This window comes from Cinclus cinclus, chromosome 5, assembly GCF_963662255.1.
Source record: "Cinclus cinclus chromosome 5, bCinCin1.1, whole genome shotgun sequence".
NCBI lineage: Eukaryota > Metazoa > Chordata > Aves > Passeriformes > Cinclidae > Cinclus > Cinclus cinclus.
Window position 1 is genome coordinate 37,833,842 of NC_085050.1, and position 23,939 is coordinate 37,857,780.

Here is a 23,939-nt window from a genome sequence, read left to right on the forward strand (position 1 = left end):
TTACATGCTCTTAGACAATCATTCTAATGTAATTCAGTACAGTTTGTGGCTGTCTCCAGACAGCTGAGTAATGGTCAAAATATCAACAGCTGGCAAGTGATTCCATGGGAATTTTCATTCTCAGGCAGCCTGTTTTTGAAGGATTCAATCAGTATAAAGTCAAAATGTCCAAGAAAGAAGTACAGAACAGGTAATTTGACAAACTGTGATGTTGGCCTTGAGTAATCTGACTACCTATTAATTCACAAAGCAGTCTGGAGGGATTTGCAATGCAAACTGATTTCTGTCTAGACAGAAAAAGGAGTGCAAAACACATTAGAGTAGATAGAGTGTAACAAAAAAATGGTAGCCAAAAAAACACCTTTGCTTTCTAACTTCTTACCTTTTTGAGTCCATGGAATATCTTTCCTTTAAAGCATTAGTACTGACCTATCAAAGGACAGATTGTTATTGAGTACTATAAAGTGTTTATTGATGGCTGGACTTCGGCTGACCACCAGCAATTAAAGTCAGACTACAACTTGTTAGAATTCATGTAAAATTCCATGGATGTTTCACACATCGAAAAATTGTTAGAAAACATGTCCATCTTTCAAAATTCTGAATACTTATCTAGCATATGCATGTTTTCCTGTCAATCTTGCATATGTATTAACCATCTGTATTGAATAGCAGTTTTGTGTCTGCTCATGAAAAATTTCCTCTGAAGGCATTGTTTAGTCTGGCTTCTAAGAGTTTGAATTACATCACAAACCACTGCTGCATCTATTACATTTCTGATACCCATATCCAGTTTCCTGTTGTACAAATTTTAAGATTCTTCATGACATCCTAAAACCCAGTGTTACTTATTACCAGTGGTACTACTAATATAAAAAAAACACTGCTCATTATTTATGCCAAAAGGAAATATTTATATTTTGCCCAAACTTTATTTACATTCCCTTTGCATGCACAGTGACAATTTCTACACAAATAAGCCAGTAAGTGTACTATTATTAATTTTTGTAGTGTGTAATACAGTGTACTATTTAAGATACTACATAACGTAATAGGACTTAGTAGGAAAAGGTAAGTGCACAAATCTTAGGGATAGTATAGTACTTAGCTCAACAAATCCAGGGAGAACAAAATACCAAACTGAAATTCTTTTGCAGACTGAAAGCACAGGAAGGTGCTCATAAATATATATTGCAACATAATTACAAGTATGAAAAAAGAAATAATCTAACCACAAACCAGCCAGACTGCAATGAGGCATTCACTACAGTTATGTCTGTAAAACTGCAACAATACAGATACCAAAACGGTATTCTTGTCTTGCCAGCTCCCTTGAGAATGGTATGAGATACCTCGACATTAAATAACTTTTCTGTACTTGAGAAGACTTAAGTAAGAACTGCACCTTTCAAGTAAGAATCCATTCCCTAATACCCTTTAGAAGACTTAAGGTATCTTCTCTCAGGGGCTGCCAACTACCCAGAAATGGGAAGGAGAATATTCAGCACTTTCAAAATGATAGTGTAGGTATGTGAGAGGGCTGGCACAGTGATGATCTCTTTGGACTCAAAATCTCAACTTCTATTTCCTATTTCAGGAAGCGGTTGTGAAAGCAGATGCTAGTTTTGTGAACTAATATCAACATTCTTACTTCTTCCACAGCAATAATTGTCAGAGAGGCTATACAAACCTTGCAACTAACAATATGAAAATTATCTGTTCACAAAAAAAAAATAATAAAAATCTAGCATTCAATTATTCACACAAAGGAAACCTTTCTAGCAAAAAATTGCTTCTCCTTTCTACTAGATGATGCTCCATTTCTATTGCAAAATATTTGGTTCATCTAGCAACATACACATTAGGTTTATTAAAGAGGGTGAAAGGTTAAAAATAAAAAATTACCAAAATGAAGCAACCATTCATGACTATGAGTTTTGATAGAAGAGTCTGAAATTGGATATTAAAAAGAAAAACTCTAAGATAGGCTGGTAAATTTATACTTCTTAGTAACTTTTGTGTAAAATGTCACTCTTTTCAGATACTATTTATTATGTTAAAGGATGAATTGAACACAGTTTAAATTATTTTGGAGAAAAGAAGCTCCTAGTTAGAATGAACCAGATGTACTAGGTATGTTTCTGATAACATTGGTAGATTAGATCCAGAAAAGATTTTGCTACTTTGACAGGAGAAATGTTCCTCTGAGAAGGGGGAAAAAAAGTCAACCTATTGATCAGATTGTTTTTTCTTTTTAAGATATCAAGGAAAGAGCTAAACTGGGAGGCTTATTCTGTAATATGTATTACAGGAGAATGTTCTAAGAAAGATACAGAATTAAACATATTTCAACATAAACTTATTGTCCATTATTTATTTTCATATCCAAAGGCTTGAGATGGTATTGAAACTTTCTTCAAACTGTTTTGTACCTTAATTTACAGTATTTAAACCTTAAAGTTTGTGTTATGATTATAAAATACTAATAGCCCATTACTAGCACTTGGACATGTTTTTAATTCCTCATTAGAGGTGAATTTGACCCCATGATTAACAGTATTAACTGTTAGGACAGAGCATGCACACGTGTGTGTGAGATCTATATGCATAATGAACATGAGGCAAAATAGGTATATAATAATTTTGCGAAGTAGTAAGAAAATTAGTGAATAACTGAAAAAGAAAATATTTTTCCTTCTTTCCTTCCTCTCATTTCCATGAAAATTAAAGGAAAGCTGCATTTTTCCTAGTCTATATCCTCACAGTCACAGTGCTACTTTACAAATGTCTTTCAGCTGCTAGGTCTGTCCTGCCTGTCAATTCAACCCCTCAGAATTTAAAACATCCTTCCACTGATAACATCTTTCAGAGACAGTCTTTGGAAATACTCAGATCCTAGACAGAAAACTTTTCTTTTATTCAGTGTCATAATTAAAACCCTCTCCAAATTCCAGAATATTCAAGCACAACTGGCCACCCTCTCAAAGCAAAGTTCAGACTGTATTGCTGTCTTCTCTTCTACATGTTTGACAAGAACATTCTCAATCTTTTAGCATCCACTTACTATTCAAGAATCTCCCCCAGTATATAATGATGTACAATGGGGAAATGAAGAAGAGACAGAAAACCTGCAGCTGGAAGAACAATTTTTACTTATTGAAATCTAGGACTTTTATCTTGTGAATAGACTAGAAAAAAGCACAGTCAGTGATGCCTTTTTTTTTTTTTTTTTTTTTTTTTTTTTTTTTTAGATCAGGTTTTACTTGTGTTTAAGACACATCACATCTGTTAAGCTGGATTGGTAAAACTAGCACTTCGTGGTTGGGCGTTATGTAATTCTTATGAACACCATTTGGGCAATGGAATTTTGTGGGACTTGTCCTTTTTCCCTCAGTAGCATGCAAACCATTTACTCTCCTTGCTGGTCTAAACGGAATTTACTGTTTAACTAATAAAGGAATTGATGTAAAGGACAGAGTACAGTTTGGGAGGTGTGATAAAGCAGCATTGTCTTTAAGGGGGTTTCAATTTACCAATGTTCAGCAGAAACACTTTTCTATTTATGGCTTCAGTACAAACTCAAAGAGCTAGTGAATCAAGAGATTATTTTTTCATATGATTCTTACCAGGTTCAGTTGTAGATCGTGGCTCTGCATATCACATCATAAGGAGAGAAAATAAACAAGAAAAATTATATTAGAGATTACATTAATAAGCATCAGTGTACTGAATGAACACATTATACTGAAATACTGTAAATATGTAGAGAACCTGTGCAAACATTACAAAATCAACAAGATTGAAATTGTTTGTCAGTAGCAGAAGTTGAATTATTACTTTTAGCCATTAGGACTGAAATGGGAAGAGGAAAGGACTCTGTCCAAAACTGAATCCTGACAGACTAATTTCATGATCTTTTTCCATCCTGCATTAAAAGCAACCACTTCAGATTATTCCCTGAGCTGGTTTTTGTTGAGTGCAGCTGTACCAGATGTGCTAGAACTTCAGTATGAACTGGAGTCAAAGGCAGTGAAGTGGGATGCCACAACTGGCATCACTAATGTATTTTTCTCAATCCCTTAGGCAGCAGAATGCAGGCCAAATTGGTTTTCACTTCGAGTGGTGTCCAGTACATCTGGAGTTGACTGAGGTGAAGACAGCCAGATCCTCTTGTTGCTAGCCAGGCTAGAAACAAGGAGAGGACTTAACTGCAATGTTAAACCCAATGCTAGGGTCCAGTGGGACTATGGGTGAAGATTGTGGTGGCAAAACCTTTAAGTTGTTGTAACCTGTGATTTGAGTTGCATGTTATAGGAATTACTATAATAAGGACAACATGAAACAATCGAGCAGAACCCCTCACAAGAAGCAGTGCAAGGGCAATGACCTGGCGTGGTCTGGCCTTTGGTGCTCAGTAAGTCCATGCAACACACCACCTCTCCTGTCCTGAGTGTCATCATAACAGATGGAGCCCAAAGACACGGACTAACTGAACTCAGAGTAGGTTCTGTGAAATTTTACAGGATGATGCATAGACTAAGGGAATAATATCTGTGTATTGGACCAAAGGATGAGAAGGGGTGGTTCACGAGGATCTCTTGGCTAGTGTAGGACCTGAGCATGACATAAATGAAAGAAGGGGGTGGAAAATGTCCTGGTTTTAAGAGAGATAGAGTTAATTTTCTCCACAATAGCTGGTGTTGGGCTGTGTTTAAGATTTGTGCTTAAAATAGTGTTGTTAATGCAGAGACTTTTTTATAAAGTCCTTTTCTGCTACTTGTATCTTGCTGATAGTGAGGAGGCTGGGGATGCACAAAGAATTGGGAGGGAACACAGCCAGGACAAACAAACTGCACTGATCAAAGTGATATCCCATACCATATGACATCATGCTCATCACATAGATGTGGGTGAAGAAGGAGGAGAGGTAACATTCAGAGTTAGGGCATTTGTCTTCCCAAGCAACTTACCTTGGAACCTTTCTTTCCTCAGAATGGCTAAACACCTGCCTGCCCACGGGAAGGGGTGAAAAGATTCCTTGTTTTGCTTTCCCTGTTAAATTTTATCTCAACCCATGAGTTTTCTCATTCTTACTTTTCCAATTCACTTCCCCAGCACACTGAGTGAATGAGGATCTGTGTGGTCCTCAACTGCTGGCTGAAGTTAAACCATGACATTGCCTTACTTTTTTGGAGAATTCTGAAGTCTGGAGAATCTTGAATTTCAGTGCCTTGTCGAAACCACTTAACATGAATGGGAGGGGGTCCTCTGACCCTGCATTCCAATACCACGACTTGTCCTTCAGATGCTGTGGCATTTTGTAGCTCCTGAAATATAAAATCACAATTGAAATAAACCAGAAGCACTACATTCTTAAAAACAGTCTTTTCTTCCCTAGGTAATTCAACTTCATTGTATTGTGTCATCAAATTTTTGCAATAGACATTTTCTTTCATTCTAATTGAACTTAATTTCATCTATATAGTTAAAAAATATTGAATAGGTTATTTATGAATAAATTTTTTAAAAGACCAAAGATGGAGGAAGTGCAGAAGTATTTAATTCCTCAAATTAATACTAGCAGATCGCTGCAGTTTGAGCTTTCTGTTTTTATTCTTCTTTCACAAGCTGAAATGAAAATTCTGGAACTAACTACACATTGACTGACTTAATCCTGAGAGAGTAGCTGAGTTGCTTTTGGGTCCAGCTCTAGAACTTTTTCTGAAAGCTGACCTGCTTTTCATCTGAGCTCTATATAACAAACCAAACAAAATTAGATGACACCAATATGATTAGGATATATTAATTTATATTAACTATGGGTAGCTTCTGAGACAGCATTCTGGCTGTAATAAATCCTTGTACATTGGAAAAATTCCAGAAAATCTAGATCTTTAGTGAAGAGCTGCAGTGAGAGGGAAACACAATATTTTAACTAACAGAACTGATAGGTGATAGACACCATTTTTACCTTTGTTATCTATCTTAAGATTATAAACCAAAGAGTCATTTTTACGCTGCAGTGGCTGTCTCATTTCCTTTGCAATTTATTGACTAAGTTTTAGACCTTAATGCAGCAAAGCACTTGAAGATAGGTCTAAGCTCAGAGATATTCCTAGTTTTTATTCATAGATCTCCAGTTAATCAAATACATAAAATTTTGTTAATGGAAATGTTAAAGGAAACCTAAAAATCTTTGAGCTGCTCCCAGAATTTTGTATGGAGAGAAATTTATGTGAGGAAGCTGGATTAAGTATATATTTCATTGTTCATATCTGGTTTGTTTCCTCTGTAATTAGGATTTTGTTGTTGTTGTTTGGTAGGTCTCAGCTGTCTTAAGCAAGTTAATAATGAATTTTGGGGACAAGAGATATGAGCATTAGGAAGAAACAGCACAGTTATGGTTGCTTTGGTAGTTTCTGGATGGGAGATGGACTTATGTTCCCCACTCTTACTTGGAAATTGCCTGGCTCCCAACCTTGCAGTAACCACATTCTCTAATCTCTTGCACCTCCACAATTCACCCTCCTGTGACACCTGCAATGTGGGTGCAGAATTATGAGGGACAGAATGAGACCTTTCTTGACATGAGACAGGAATATGATGGAGCCAAGCTAGATAGGTGTAGAGAGCAGGGCTTACCCTTACTCTTATCTCTAGGCAAAACTATTTGCTGTTCCATATTAATTTTTAATCAAATGTTTTCCTGAAGTATTAACCAGAAATACTTCATTTTGGCTTCAAAAAGTAATGATTAAATAACAATTACGACTATGGAAATCATTGTTTGAGGCACAATGAAATAATATTTTCAATCATAGTTTTATTTTATAGACCAGGGAACATGCCATCCTTCTCTTTGCAGCTACCTAATTCCCAGTTCTTAAGTTTGATTTGGGATGAACATGAAGATAAATATTGACTTAAGTAGTTACCTAAGAAATACTGAATAGAATTTTCTGAATAGAAACTTCTCTTTTAAAAAGTATGATCAGCAGAACTAGAGAAAGGACTGGCTCTTGTACTCAGCGCTGGTGAGGCTGCACCTCGAATCCTGTGCTCAGTTTTGGCCCCCTCAGGAAAAACATTGACATGCTGGAGCATGTCCAAAGAAGAGCAACAAAGCTATAAAAGGTTTTAGAGCACAAATCCTATGAGGTACAGCTCAGAGAACTGGGGTTGTTTAATCATGAGAAACGGAGGCTTGGGGGGATGGTGTTAGTCTCTACAACTACCTGAAAGGAATTTGTAATGAAGTGGGGGTTGGAGTCTTCTCACAAGGAATTGGCCTTGGGGCACAAGGGGGGTTTAGATTGGATATTGGGAAAATTGTTTTCAGAGAAAGAGTTGCCAAGTAGTGGCTGCCCAGGGAAGTGGTTGAGTCACCATCCATGGAGGTATTTAAAAGCCATGTAGATGTGGCACTTATCAACATGGTTTAGCAGTGGGCTTGGTCTTGCATGGTTAATGGTTGGGCTTGATGATCTTAAAAGTCTTTTTCAACCTAGGGGGTTCTATGATTTTTACCTTCTTTTTTTTTTTTCCTAAAAAAAGAGTTGAAAAGCCTGTGCTATTTTTTCTTATCCGTAGATAAATTATTGTGAACGAGGCTTTGTCATGACTATTGTATGTAATTGCTGCTTTCCTTGCTATACTTTACAAAGATTTATCAATGAAGAACATTCACGGGCAGAAGACAAACTCATACAGAATATTCATTTAAATACACTAGTAGAATGCATAAGAACTTCTTTGTTGAGGTGGAAAAGTATTTTCTTAGGAAGTCATTGACACTGAAAAGTTTGAACAAGATCAAACCTTCCTGCATTAGGATATATTATTTTCGTATTTGCTTTTGGACCGTAAGAGTATGATACAAAAATCATGATGGATAAAACATACCTTCGTAAAAGTAGGCGCAGAATAGATAGGCTTGGGTCCATCCAGATGGTGCAGGTATGAAGTTGGGCTTTGAATCTGCAAAGCAATGCAACAATGCTATAAAATGGAAAGAATATTAGTTTCAATGATATGGCCCCCACGTATATGCAAAAATGCAAACTATCACATGTGCAGTCTTATTATGGTGTTCTCTTTCTACCATACTTGGGAGACATCACTATTTCACATCTGTTATACTACTGAAATCAAAATGCAAGCTTTGAAGACTTCTATACTTTTAATGAAAATTTTATATCCAATTTTCTTTGCCTAAAAATATTTTTAGAATTTGACTCCTGTTAACAGATTCAAGTAAATCCTTTGCATTGAAGCATTTTTGCTTCTCCTGCTGCTGTATCTCTTCACTAACCCAGCGATAAATAAATCCAGGTATCTAAAAGCTTATCAAGGTTAGCCTAAGGAAGGGAAAAGAAATTACCATATACAGGCTAAAAGAGATTTTAATTTTGTTTGTATTTTATGATTTATAGGTAAACTCTTAAGTCAGCCACAGTAGCATTAAAGACCTAGTACAAATTAATAAACAATGATTTTCTATATGTAACATCTAGATAGTAAAATTTATTTTCCTCTAAAAGGCCCAAAGAAATGACATATTAAAATTAGTAACAAAATTTTAAACTTTTCCTAAAAAAATATAGCAGGCATTCATTTGTAGTACATTATTCTGGGACTAGAACAAGTCACTTCTAAGTGATAAACTCTGTAATTTTCATCATCACCAGATCTGTCTGCTGCTCAAATACTGTGTTGATACACATTGTGTAAGAATCCATATGTATATTTACTTTTATGTCCCATTCAGTGGATAAATTATTAATTTTTTAAAATTATAATTATTAATATAGTAATAGAATTTTATAGTTTAACAGTATAAATGCTCAAAATGACACAGTTTTTCAGGAGTTGGAATCTTGGAAGAAAATTTGAAATATTTTTACTGATTTAAAAATTGGTGTCTAAAAATACCTGCTGACTGGGCACAGAGATAGGCTGAATCACAGCTGTGGTCACTCCCAATTTTGGTGTAGAAGATCCTATTGTCAAGGAAACAGAAGTGGTTTTCTTTTGGGCCCTGAAAAATAAAAAGCCAGGAAGTGCTTTATAGGATCTGAAATGAGAATGTGTTCGTTTTTAGTATGTAAGCCACCTTGTACTTTCTATATATTTAAATATGTCATTATCAACTGAAAAGATCAATATGAATGATGAAGATCAAGATGGACAGATGAAGTTTGAGTAGAACACAACCTTTGACTAAGTTATACTTCCTCACACAATAAAAAGTACTGATTTAAGATGAAACAAAAATGTATTTTGCTTCTTTAAATGTAGTCCTCTTTGGAGTACAAATATTTCTTTGGAGGCACTGGATTGGGTGACTACAAATGAAAACTTGGCTAACTTGTACTTACTTCTGAATATGAAAAGTTGGTATCAACAAATATGTTGTCAGGGTAAGGCCAGCTTTCTCTGACAGAACAAGCAAATTAATACAATTTACAGTTATAATACTACACATTTATATCACATGAGAGAAATAGAAAAGACAAAACACACACAACTCTACCCCAGATGCTTATTCAGATTGTGAAACTATCCAAGATTTTCCAGTATCCCTTATTAAGAACATTTACACAATATTGGTACTGCTTAACACAATATTGCTACTGCTTTACACACTTACTGTGGCATAGCTCCAGATTTTAATTTGAAAATTAAGCTTTCACTCTCTGAATCTGTAGAACTGGCACCTGGAAAAGAAAGTTTTTTCAATAATCTCGTATCTCTTATTGATTTATTTTGTGTTTAAATTCCAAAGAAAAAAACTATGATACTTTTGCATTCACTTCAAGAATTGAGAACTCCCTGTAACAAACTATGGCAGTTTGTTTTTTTTTTCTGATAAAGATTGTAACTATGTACTTTAGACAGTTACAGAAATCATAACCATGCCGACTTAGAGGCACAGGGCTTTCCCCTGGGCTCCTCCTGTCTCCCTTCATATTGAAACAAATATGGACAAGACAGAAAAAAAAATGCTGAGCACTACTGCTGTATGTGAAATGTATAATTTTATTTACTTAAATTTTGAATTTGAAGCTTAAGCAAACATATGGCTTATACACAGATAACAAATCTTCAAACTTAAGTAAGAGCAACTCAGTATACCAAGACATTTTCAGACTAAACTTGCTGCCCATGATGTCCATATTTCAGACCATTTACATTAACCTACACATAACATTTATGTACTGCTATTTCTTGCCAGTGGAAGTCTTGATATAATGTATGTGTTTGGCAATACCCTGAGCTTACTTAAAGAAAAAAATATGAATGCATTTATTCCCTTTGTCCTAATTTTTCCTAACACTAGACACTTCATACATTCATTCTAGACATTTATGCAGTCCATATTACTCCTCAAGGAATTTCTGCATATATATGGATAGCTGTATGTTTAATATAAACCATAAGCACTTCCTAATGAATATGCATAGTATAGCATAGACAGATTCCAATGAAACAATGCTGGGACTAAAATACCAAAGTACCCCATTGATTTACAAAGTTTATGCTATTAAAAAAAAAAATCAAAGCAGTAAGTAGCACAGAACTGATGAGAAGAGAGAAGCAAATGCCCAGTCATCAAAGTGGGTCTATATGAAAGGATTTCTTAAGAACAGAGAACAACCAGGTCTTGCATAGCTGGACCTGCTGCACAAAAGAAAGTATGATGCATCAGGGTCATCATGTCTATTAATGTACAAAGCAATGCTTGTGTGTCAACCTGTTTCCCTTAAAAATGACAGGGGATGAGCCTAATGACTTGTACAAGTCTCTTTCAAACATTTATAAATGTTTGAAACATGTTTTATAACATGTTATAAAACTTCAAGATAGGACTTCCATATAGCAAGACTGGCAGATGTCAAAGAACAAATTGTTTTATTCACAGCATCTCTCTACCTAGCCGTTTCTTCTTTTGCTGTTGCTTCTGTCCTTATAACTTCACATAGCAATATGTATTTGTACTACTATTTCTGAAATCATGATTACTTCTGTATAGAAAACTCCTACTAGACTATGTGAGCTTCAGAAAAGCCTTGAGAATTTTGCTATTTAATCCCAATGGGGTATTAAAAAGTTCTGAGAACAAAGAGCATAATGAAAGAAATCCTATAAAGGCACATATGACATGATTTAGCTAATTAACAGCGATATGTTTTTTGTTTTGTTAATCAAAAGCTATTTAATAATTTTGGTGTGTCATTATTCAGATTTCTTATGACTATTTCTTACGTTAATTTATTTTATGCTTTCAAGTGACCATTTAAATTAATTTTAATGAGTTACAAAACTGGTAAAATATATATAGTACCCAGTTTTTTGGGAGATGTATGAATTAAAATTAAAAACCAGTTTTCAGTTGAGATAATTTTGCCTGAAATACAGTTCCCTGCTAAATAATAACTTAATAAACTTACTCGTGGTCATTAACTTTTCTCAGAGAAAATAATATTTGAACTATAACTAATTTTGCAGTCAGGAAATATTTTAACAAAAACTAGCAGCTGTTTCTGTACAAAACCAGTATGACTGAATTAAATCTGACTTAAAATCAGCACATAAAAGATAATGGATTATAGTACATTTACACATGACTAAAGAAGACTCATTTGGGGCAGCCACGTTTATTTGCACAGGGAGCCAGTTCAAAACTGAGATGGGGATTACTGCTGTCAGGAAAATCATTATTGCTATCACTAGTCAAATCTTTAACTAGTGATTTACAGAGGTACTGCTTAAAAACTAATGATATGCCAAAGTTTTTGTTGGCTCCTTCTGTTTCATTCTTTATCTCTTTTCTACCCTAAATAAATAGCAATCTCCTCAGTGATTCCTGATACATTCCTTGAAATATCTGAATTAATATGACGTGATGCTTAAAATGTGTTGTGTTAAAGAAAAGCAAAGGAATACCATAAAAATACCACCATATTGAATAGAATGTTAAGATAAAGAACCAAAAGTAAAATTCAGCTTAGTTATCTTTTCTTATATGCATCAAGTATTTTATCTCTTACCTTCAATGAATATTTCAGCTGATGTGCTATCTGAACCAAAAGAATTTGAAGCCAGACAAGTATAGCGTCCAGTGTCGTCTTCAAAGGCTTCTACTATAATTAGTGAATGAAGTCCTCCACTTTCAGAATGGATCTGAATGTCAGGGGAATTCTGGAGTTCTTTTCCTTCACAGAACCATCTGCAGCCCACACACATTTAGAAAGACGAAGAAAAAAAAGAATATAAAGGATTGGTTCAGGCTCATCACACACAAGAAGACATTACACTCTGCTGCAAAAATCTAAATTGCTACTGAAATCAGCACATGGTGCTTTGAAGTGTTTAACAAAGGAAAGTATTTCAAAAAGAAATAACTTGCTAGAATAAACTTCATTTAAAAGGTAGGGAGACATTTCTGAATACTAAGAAAATTGTACACAACACACCTACATTTTAAAACTATCTCCTGTCCTGGTTTTGGTAAACGAGTTTTTCCTACATTACTTGTGTATTGGCTTGTTTTGACCATACATTAATCCATTTCAATACAATTTATCATTCCCATCTACCTAAACCCCACTGATTCTGCACACAAAAGAACTGAATTTGGCACATGGTTTAGTTGGAGGCCTGTCACTAGGGGTGTCCCCCAAAGGTCGATATTTGGCCTAGTATTATTCATCAAGAGCTTGGCTGGATGAGAAGGTGCCCCCTCAGCAAGTTGAGTGATGACACAGAGCTGGGAGGAGTGGCCAATAACCCAAACTGCTGTGCAGCCCTTCAGAGGGACCTGGGCAGGTTGGAGAGCTGGGCAGGGAGGAACCAGGTGAAAGTCAGCAAAGGCAACTGCAGGGTCCTGCATCTGGGGAGGGAATAACCCCGGGCACCAGACAGGCTGGGGCTGAGCTGCTGGGAAGCAGCTTGTGGAGAAGGACCTGGGGATCCTGGTGGACACCGAGCTGTCCATGAGCCAGCAGTGTGACCTTGTGGCCAAGAGGCCAATGGTGACCTGGGGTGCATTAGGAAGAGCATTCCAGCAGGTCGAGGGAGGTGATCCTGCTCTTCTGCTCAGCACCAGTGAGGCCTCACATGGAGTGCTGTGTGCAGTTCTGGGCTCCTCAGGACAGGAGAGACATGGAGCTTCTAGAGCTCCTGTTGAGAGGGCAACAAAGACAATTAAGGGGCTGGAGCATCTCTCATATAAAAATAGGAGCTGGGCCTAGTCAGCTTTGAGAAGAGACAACTGAGACAGGATCTCATGAATGTATATAAGTATCTGAAGGGAGGGTATCAAAAGGATGGATCCAGGTTCTGCTCAGTGGCGTCAAGCAATAGGACAAGAGGCAACTCATTCACAGAAAGATCCACCAGAATATTTGGAAAAACTTCTTTAATGTGCAGATGACTGAGCATCAGAAAAAACTGGATGGAAAGGGTGTGGAGTCTCCCACACTGGGAGATACTCAAGAACTGTCTGGATGCAATCCTGTGCCATGTGTTTTGCTTGAGCCTGGAGGCTGGGTCAGATGACCCACTGTGGTCCCTTTCCAACCTGACCTATTCTGTGATTCTGTGATTTTTGTCCATCTTGCCCAGTCAGCCTAACATAATCCCATGGCACAGGCTCCATATTGGTAAGCTTTAAATAGGTTTACTTTTGCTTTAGATAGAATATAAACTGGTTTCCTAGTGGATTTTTATGCATGTGAGTAATACATCTTCCACTACCAAAAAAGGAATGCCCCAACAAAAGTGCTGGATTTAGGTACAGACAAAACAGACACTTATCTAGGGTGATTTATAAGCAGCTAAAATCACAGCATAATTTTTGTTTACATCAGGCAAATCAAACATTTGCCAGAACAAGCTACTCTATGTTCTCAGCCCATACTATTGCCATGAAAGTACCTGTTCCCAACTTTTTTTCTGTTTGATGCCTTTATATCCCACAGTCCTATTACCCACGGCTATGCCCTGATTTATCTCTATCTCTGGCAGCCCAGCAAGCATGAGAAGTAGGTAATCCTTGGTTTATAGTGTCTGCTGTGCATTTTTGCAGGGAGGGGAGGCAGATTGGAGAGTCATTAAAGGAAAATCACTCGTGACCAACCACCCTTCTGTTCTCAAATTGCACCTATATCCTGAAAATAAATTTTGGCCAAGCCTTGCCACGGCTGTTATTCCCATTCCAGTCCTGCAAACCCACTCGGATCTTTACCATTCTTTCTTCCCCTCTTCTCACCCCATTATCCTAATCTGTGTTTTTCCATGTCCTCTCCCTTCCCTCTTTCCCTCTTCTTCCTCTGCCACCCCAATATTCAAATCTTGTTCTACAAGAATAAAGACAAAATGAGCAATTCTTGACAGCAAACATCAAAAGGGATCTTCCTACCCCAAGCATTTAGTTTTCTACTCTTGTATGTTTGTTTTTTGTAAACTAACAAATATAAGCTCAGAAATTTATGGATAGTCAATGCAAAGTAAAAGATGACCAAAATTTTAAAAATAAGTTTTAAATACTTAAAATTTGCCACAAAAAAAATTTTCATTTCATTTTTATGTTTTGATGAGGGAATTTCTGTAGTTACATCCCAGGAATACCTCACAATTAAACAACTTCTTTCCCTCTATCAGATGATTTCCCATTACCCCCAAAAGCCAAAATAATCCCAAGGAGTTACAGAACTCTTCCAACCTATTTAGGAAAAGCATGCAGCACTACAGGATGACAGATACTATAAAACAACAATCAGTGAGGAGTCTTTATAATTGAAATGCCTCATTTTTATTGTTCTTTTTAATTACAAATTTCATGCTATTAACATAAATAAAAAAAGCTTTAAAACATCCTTCTGCAAATATTACATTGTTAAACTTGAAATGTCATGCTTATTTCATAATGCGAGTTAAGAAACCTACCAGGTTTACACATAACACAATTTCCCTTAATAATATAATGTGTTTTTATGAATAATAGATGTGTTATTCCTGAAGGCCTAACCCTCAGTTGGTAGTGGCATTAAAGCTATGTGCAATTGTCTTCAGTAATTAAAATACTAATAAGTTCCTTCTCTGTATTCTGTTGCCTACATAGTGCACACAGAAAGTAACAGTTTTGGAAAGAACTAACAAACTTCCATTTATTTACTCAGCAGACTCCTTTGGCCTACTTTTACAACTATTTGCCTTAGAGACAAATCTATTCTGTCAGCTCTACTGCCAAAATTAACAATTCTCTTACCCTTCTTCCCCTCCTTTCATCTTGTCACAAGTCGTCCCTTCTACCAGTGTGAGGACCTCTGCTACTATTTCTGATTATTAGACCTTCAGAGTCCTAACCTCTGTGTAGCCTTTCCTAAGCTACATTTTAAACAATACACACAAGGGAGAGGTTAATTCAATTTCTAGACAATCACAGACAAGAACCTGTAATATGAGGCCCCACATAACCATTTGTTCTATTTTTCTTTCCTTTCCAGAAACATCCTGCAAAGGAAAACCTCTCCTCCGAGCTTAATTATTTTCTCAGACAGATCCTATTTTAGTTTCATGCAATCTGAATGGCTTTCTATTGTTTCCTAAATTCCATGTTCACAAAATGTTTAAGAAAATGTCATAAGCATAGGAACCTGCAATAAAAAAAATCCATTAATATATTTTTGTCAGGTAATATTTAATAAGTAAACTGTCTTCTTAGGAGGACAAGTTCTACATTGTCCCTTGAACTGTGCATACACACTGTCAGTCTCAAGTAGTGGGAGCTATTCCTCAGCACTAGCTGGGATTAAGACTTGTTGCATCACATCAGTGTCATACCGAAAACGAGTCCTGACCTGCTACTTCAGACACTGTCTGCCCAGGAGGAAAGCACATAAGTAAGCAATTCAATACCAAATTACCTCAGCTATCATTAAGGCAATGTTTGATGCATGGGAAACACACCTGGTGTGGGGCTCCACTGTTTATTGTGGAAAGAATTCACTTTCACAACTGGCAAGAGCACAGGTATTTGAAATGATGAACATTGGAAGAGGCTTAGTTTTACTCACCTTTTCTAATGGTATTTTTCCTTTCTGTGTACATGTTGCTAAAAAAGGAGGACTACTTGTCTTTTTTTTTGGTGATTACATCAAAATTAGGTGAATAATAAAAGAATCAATTTAAATATTTATTCATCAATAACTTGCCAGTTGCCAGTTCAGTTCAAGTGAGTTTGTGAATTCAAAAAAGGGTCATCAAATAAATATAAGTGAAGCACTCTTCTCCCCAAACACAGACTGAATTCCACTTTTTCATCTTATATATATATATATATATATATATATATATATATATATATATGTGCCATCGCCTTACTGCATTACAATCAGAATAATCATGGAAGAGAATTTTCTGCTCCTAAGGACTGAAAAAGACTCAAAGATAAATCCCTGAAGCATTCCCTCTTTCTGCAGAGAGATCACTAAAGCAAGCAACAAATCACTATGAAAGTGAAACTGAGCCAAAGAAACCAGGAGTCATGGCTAGACACAGAAAAGTAGCCACAAAGCAAGTCTTACAAGAAAATTCCAGTTTTATGCTAACTAAGGCAGCATTAACTCATGTCCAGTCTCTTCCAGCCTACTGATCCCCTTGGGGATAAAAGGATTACTTTCTAGCTGCAAGAAGGCAGCAATACTTCTGGAGAGTTAAAAGACCCCAAACCAAACCCAACCCAACCCAACCCAACCCAAGAGACAACCAAAATAACACAGAAGAACAAACACATGGCAGTTGCTTTGAGAGAAAGAAAATTCTCTATGTAGAGCCCAATGTTTTGAAAAGACACCTCTTTCACAACTTCTGGACACCAAGTGTAAAAACATCAACTCAATTCCCTATCCCTTTGTTGCAGGCTCTCAGTATTGCTTTAAGTGTGCAAATAGAAATGAAACAGGCAGAGACACCAACAAAAGGCTTTGCAGATATGTGTACATATCAGTCCACAGAATAAGTCTTCCATCTTTCACCATGGGTACATTCCTGCAGGCCATGCAAATTTGTAGAGAACTGTCCCCTTGAAAATGAACAGAAACTAAGATGTAAGATGTCAGATAATGGCTGACCAAAAAGAAAAAAAAAAAGAAAGAAAGAAAAAAACAAGAAACAAAAAAACCCCATACATTTTATGTAATTGAAATCAATTTTATTAGTCATTCTGCATCTTGAATTTTTCTGCTCTTTCCAACTTTCCTCTTAATTCTCTCTCTACCATTTCTCTTCTTGTGTGCATTTCCACTCTTTGCCTTGTTTCTTCTTCAACTATGTTTAGTTTTCACCTACATTGTATCACCTGTATATTAAAATTATAGCAATTAAATATTTAATGCAGACAGTGAAACAATCACTAGACTGGAAAGTCAACAGACAAGGAAGAGATATTTTGGTAGCAGGGGAACAATGATTAGGTACTCATTTTTCATGCTTCAAACACTCTTTGCTTTTCCACTGGCTACACTGCAGCAAAACCAGAACAACAAACAAAAAAGGACAGTAAGATGCCAGGTGAGCAGCAGCTCATGCACACTGACATCAAGTAGCAAGTCACACAATATGCCTTTCTACTCACTCGTCTTTTGTTTTTGCCCTCACAATCCTCCATGCATGGTAATACATAGGAGCATGTGTGTCTGGGATTTTAATGACCCTGAACAAAATATAAACAATGTTGAACAGTACACTGAGTAAGTAAGCACAAGGGTCTTAAGAAAAACAGTTCGAGGTTCTCTCTAATGCATAATCCTGCTGGAACTTATGTTTTTTGAGAGTCACTGAGGAATAGAGAGGTTTTCCTCTCTGCACACTCTTAAAGTTAATTTAAAATGGCAGCTGAAGTGAAACTTTAAGATATAGCCTTAGGGAGAAATTATAATAGGGAACTCTGGCCACTACAGAAAGTGCAGAGAGATAAGTTGTAAATTAAAAAGTAATTTTACCCTTAGTGGTGTTAAGTGCATCCAGCATGAAAAGTCAAAATGAAATACTCTGACATCCCCTTATACTGGCAGAGTCAGCATTTCCATCACAATACTGAGTAACTCCTATTTTGTTTCTCTCCATTGAAACTAAGCAGTCCAACACTCCCAGCCTATAAAACATTACTACCTAAAGAACGTAACCTGATTTTTAAAAAATATCAGCCTTGTCATAAAAGATTTGGAGTGCACTGCAGGAATCAAATTATTCAGATACTTATAATTCTCTACATACTGCCTAATTTTTGTGCAATAGATATTTCATTATTTGTATAGGTAATTCATAAGGGAGTTACCAATAACAACATACATATTTTAATATTTATATACTGTAAACCTTTAAAAAACCTTATCTGAATATAAATGCTGGTGCTTTGCCTGAACCTTCATTTAAGCAATTAAAAAATCTCTATATACTGAAAACCATAGAAGCCAATTTTATAATAAAAAGTGTGTAACATTATAAGCAGTGTACCATTAATTTAACTGATTTAACTGATTCTTAAGATGTTGCACAGTGTTCTCCCAGCTGTCACAAATTTCAGTGACGACTTCACATCCAGCTGAGTAAACCTCACAATTAGGTACTTGGAGACAAAAACTGTCCTCCTAAAGCGCCAAAGAAATGGCAAGAGAATACCAAAATCGTTGTATTTTCAAGACTAGTATCAACATTTCAGTCTGCCATTTCCTACAGGTTAACTCTGCTTCCTCTGAAGAGAAGCTTTGCATCACGTTTTGTGCAAGGATGCAAAGTGGAGGGGTACAGAAGTAACAGATGAGACCAGCTGAGCCATGGGCTACAAAGCTTCCAAGAACAGTGAGCAATGGCCTCTGTCACTGACTGCAACCTGCAGAAACTCCAAAGACTATTGTTTTAGCTTATTCCTGTCATTGGGAAAATTTCTTCCCTACATTCTTGTGCAGGTTTTCCAAGCCTCTTTCAGTTCACCTTACCCATGGAACAAGGATTCTACTCTGTTTCAGCTGGGGAAATAATCTGAAAGTTATTTTGAGATTTTGATATCTTTGGACAAGATGCTCAGAGTTACAGCCTGTAGCTCACGTCATTCTCTCTGGGTACTGCAATGTTGCACAGCCTTACAAAGACGTGTACAGCTACTTACAAAAGAAAGACAGCATTCTCAGACTTGATTAAAAAGTAATTGTTCTGTCTTAAAATCACAGAATCAGCTTAAAAATTCTTAATTTTTTTCATGATTGTATCTTGTCCTTGATTCTGCTGCTGTTGGCCTCACTTTGTAGCTTTTCAGTATTGAAGTTTTAAAGAAAATATTTTTGATGGAAGCTTTAATTACCTGAATGATAGAGATATTCACAAAAGAAAACACAAAATCAGTGTTAGAAAGTATGAAAATTGAACACAACACTGAGCAAATCAAAGATTTCTAACTGTACTACTTTCCATATACCAAACCTTTCAGAGAACATTTCTTTTACTTTTTGGATTAAGTGAATTTTAAGTTATTTCCTCAACAGTTACCACGTTTTATTTTGCATTTCTCTGGCAGTGGTATAATACATGCTGCTGATTTCAACTGTGCTACTGCTAAACTACTCTTAGGCACAATAAGAATTTTTAATACAAAATATATTTTTCTTAAGAATGTACTGAAATTCACCCCTATAAATTTCCAACTGAGGCAACTACCTCTTGTTTCCTCAAGTCCCTCTGTTTTTCTCAGCTTCCTGTTACATTTTTAAAGGAGCATCATAGTCAAAACTACTGTGAGCATTATAATATAAACTGAAATACAAATTGGTATTTTTTATTAATTACTTTTTAAAGGAATGTTTACAGCTATATTTAGATTCACACTTGGTTTTTGGGGTTCTTTTGGGAGTTTAAAAGTAGTTGCCTTGGTGTAAGAGAAGCACAAATAGTAATTTAAGTAAATGAACTGACCTTTTTTTTACATTAATCAAAATTTGTTTATGTACTACGAAAAATTAAAGAATGAGTTGATAAAACAAACATTCTACTTTAGTAAAATCTTATTGCTATAATTGCATGTCTCTGTGTTAATCCTGAAGTGTTATAAAAGTTGAAAGATATGCATGCTGTGAAGCAGTAATGAAACACCTGGATATAAAGGGGGAAAAAAAAAGATATTTAATGAATGAAACTGAATTACACATCATGTCTATAATTCAGAAGCTTAATGCTAATTTTTTCTGTACATAACCAGAGATACTGTATCATGTAGGAAAGAGGTACCTGCTGTATGACTTACATGCAATCCAAACTTATTGATTTCTAATTCAAATACATTTCTGTAATAATAAGCTGTGTAGGAAGTTAAAGAAATGTTCACTACTTTCTATTCATTTCTTGCAGGAGTAACTTTATAAAACTGCATATGCTCACAATTTTTAAAGAACTCTGATTATAAGGAAGATACAGAAATACTTAACATAAAAACAACAAAAAATACCTAGCAACTTCATTGTTGATCTGGCTTCAAAGTCTTATAGGTACATTTACACCATGAAGCAAAGAAAGCAGGGAAATTATTCCTGTTGTTGACTGCACTGTGGGGTTGGTGCAAATGGGATTTTGCAAATGAATAAATGGGTATCCAAATGAGATACCACATTTCAGGTAATCCTGTTTCATCATGCAGATCAAAGACATCTCTGCAGCTGTTTTTATTCAACATGAACAGCAGGGATATAATATTTCTTTTACTGACCAAAAAGCAGTCAATATTAAAGCAAAAATCTGTATGCTTACTTCTCTAACCAGAATGAACAAATATATCTTAATGAAGTTTCTTCTAAAACAATATTGTATATGTTATAGTCAACCTTCTGAAATAACAGAACACTGAAATGCATGCTGAATAACTTGTTTTCCATTTTTGAAGCTCAAAGCTTAAACCTTACCTCACATCCTATTTTGATATATCTTTACTGTTTGCCACAGATTTCTCTTTTTTTCCATGTCTTTGTCCATTAGCAAAACACAAAGTACTTATTCCTGATCTTAACTACATGTTTTCTGAAGAAAATATAATCTATTTGACTAAACCTGAGTTCCTGCCACACATATACATACTACTACCACTTACAACTTAGCATACATCTGGGATAAATCTAACAGGGCTTCTGAGATCCGTGCAGTCTGGGCCAACATAGCTAGAGCCTCTCTGTGAGTGCCTAAGAAATAACTCTGCTGTCTTCCAAGTTAGTTACACTGAGAAAGGATAAATCAGAATAACCAAAAACTGCTACTCTCCTGAAAATTCAGAATCGGCACTTTCTGGCACAGATGAAGAGTCAAAAGAACTCTTTGCTTCACTCTAATTACAATTCTCTATTTCAATAATGAACATAATCACTCAACAACTTGGATGGCTCTGCTTGACAATATTTAATTTTTTTTCAAGCTGTCATTACATGTTGAAACTGAAATAAATTTCCTTCAGAACAAAGCCAATATTGTGTCACAACAAAATACTTTCAACTTCAGGTGGCTAAATTCTCTTCCCTTCACTGAAATTTGTTCTCCTCAGCTATAAGACACCAACATTTAATTATAAAAGCCTGCAAATATCGGGGGGGGGGGAAGATATTGCATTGGAAATACCTCCAATTTGCAATAACTCAACAATTTAATATAGATAGATAGATAGATAGATAGATAGATAGATAGATAGAGATATATCTACCTATCTACACAATGTATAGTATAATATATATTTTTCAATATTATTAAATAAAAGATATGACAACATAATTGAATAGTTGCAAATTCCCACTTGTTATTAGTCCCAAATGATATAATTTACTTTTGGAAAATGATTGTTTGTTTCATAAATACAATAGTAAAAGTATCTGTAACCTCTCTGGGTTTCATTGGTCTCAGACTTAAAAAAAAAAAAAAAAAAAAATCACGAACTAAGACCTGTGGATTCTAAGAAGTTATAATCTGGTCTACGATTTTCAAAATTAATAAAATTTATTGAAAGGGAAAATTCTTCGGTCTTCTGACATATCTACAAATGCAATTCTCTGCATTCTTTTGCAATTCTGCAAAGAATCAGAAGAAAGATACAGAAGAAAAATGCTCCCATAGTAGTTCTGTGATACATTTATCGGTATTTCAGATGACTTTACACTACCTATCAGTAGGCGATATGAGCAGGAAATGACAGAAAGAATTAAGTCGAGTAAAAGATCAACTTACATTCGTTTATAACCTTAACATTCCACGTAGCTTTCTCATTTTGTATTTTTAGGTTTCAAATTTCACAGAAAGTTGGTTTTTTTTTCTTTTGAAATATCTTCTACATTTTGATCTCCACTGCAATAGCTTGCCTCCAATGCCAATAAACCTGGAAGCTGTTTCCATGTGTCAGAGCACAAAGACAGAACAGTTCATAAATGTGAATGATGAATGAACAAGTATAGTCATAAAAAATTTGATAATAGCTGGCTCTGCAGTTCTGCGCTTAATATTATTGTAGATGCTTTCAATAATTTTTAAATGTAATTCAAGTTTAAATGATTACCAGATAAAGCCATTCATTTACCACCCTGTGAGAGTCTTATGCTTTCAGAGGATTGTCACAGAACTATGAAACAAATTACATAGAAGAATTCAGCACTGAACAGAAGAAAAACCCCAGCACCTGAAACAGGCACTTTTTGCATCCAACTAGCTACTACACAGGAGCTCCTATAGTTTTAGGGCATGAAAAGCCAGACACTGAGCAATAATTTCTTTCATTCTGACAGGTAATTAAATTGACTGGTTTTGTACAACTTCCTTCTGGGGCCTGGAACATCTTACCCTGAAGTCAAAGTGTGGTATACATTATCTGCATTTCAGATTGTTCCACTAATTCGTTTGTCAGTAAGTCAAGCAGACCCCTTCTGCTTGTGTCTGTAGTTGTGCCAGCAAAAAAAAAAAAATATTTATCTGCTGTTTTGTTTCATGCAAAGATTATCATCTCTTCCCCCAAAAATCAAAATGTTAGATTTCCAAAGTAGACATGCTGCTCTGTATTTTTCACCCAGTAGCTAAAGCATTTTGCTATACATGAAAATATACAGACACAAATCTCTCCAAAATGGACTTGAAAGTTAATCCAGGAAATTCTGCCTGGTTTATGTCTCATGAAGCATCCTCAAATATTTGTTTAAACAAAGTTACAAAAGGATATTCCAAACATATTAAAAAGGAGTCCTCAAATGCATCCATCCCTGTACTGAGAGTACATTAGCAGTGCATAAAGCATATGAGAACAGAATTGAAGTTTAGTGCTTCAGAGAAAACACACATACAGTATTAAGAGATGACTATCCTGGTTCCATTCAGACTATTTTTGGTTTCAGAGCATGCTGGAAGAGCCCACTAGAGCAGCATACCAGGCCTCCCTCATTTTGTTCCATTTCCTCCCACAAACATTTTTCCCATTTAGTCAAGTTGGGCATACCCTTACATGTAAGAAAGTTCACCATAATTTTCCATATTGCCTAGCACATGGTACATCTTACTGAATATAAGCATTAGACTACCTGTTAACAAGAGTCTAGGCAGAATCTAATTGCACAATGAATGTTCTTGTGTCTTCAGGAGCTGAATAAAAATGTTTCTCTAAAAGAAAGCTCAGTTAATAGATCTTTAAGCACTGAAACAGGAATTGGACATGAGATAATTAGATATGTTTTACTACTGAGAAACTGAGGTTAAGCACTTCATCCATTGTCTCCCAAGAAAGGTAAGAACCATTTCACAACTCAATTTCTACTTTCTTAACTCAAAGGCCACCTTCTATGCGCTGGCCATGTCTTTAAAATAAGAGTAGATTCTGACCTTGCACTACCAGATGTACTGGTAGCTATAAAGTTATTCGGTCCTTTTGGAAG

At 35.7% G+C, this 23,939-nt stretch overlaps 1 protein-coding gene across 2 annotated transcripts in view; it reads right to left on the bottom strand.

Annotated features, from left to right (window-relative positions):
- The window catches only part of PALLD (palladin, cytoskeletal associated protein), a 179,428-nt gene that overhangs the window by 111,938 nt on the left and 43,551 nt on the right, over positions 1-23,939 (bottom strand). For both annotated transcript variants that reach the window (XM_062493687.1, XM_062493686.1), the window contains exons 2-7: positions 12,051-12,229; positions 9,650-9,716; positions 8,932-9,037; positions 7,903-7,977; positions 5,186-5,327; positions 3,627-3,650 (exon numbers count right to left, since the gene is read on the bottom strand). In XM_062493687.1, the coding sequence (XP_062349671.1) occupies positions 3,627-3,650; positions 5,186-5,327; positions 7,903-7,977; positions 8,932-9,037; positions 9,650-9,716; positions 12,051-12,229 (593 nt within the window). The remainder of the gene's footprint in view (positions 1-3,626; positions 3,651-5,185; positions 5,328-7,902; positions 7,978-8,931; positions 9,038-9,649; positions 9,717-12,050; positions 12,230-23,939) is intronic.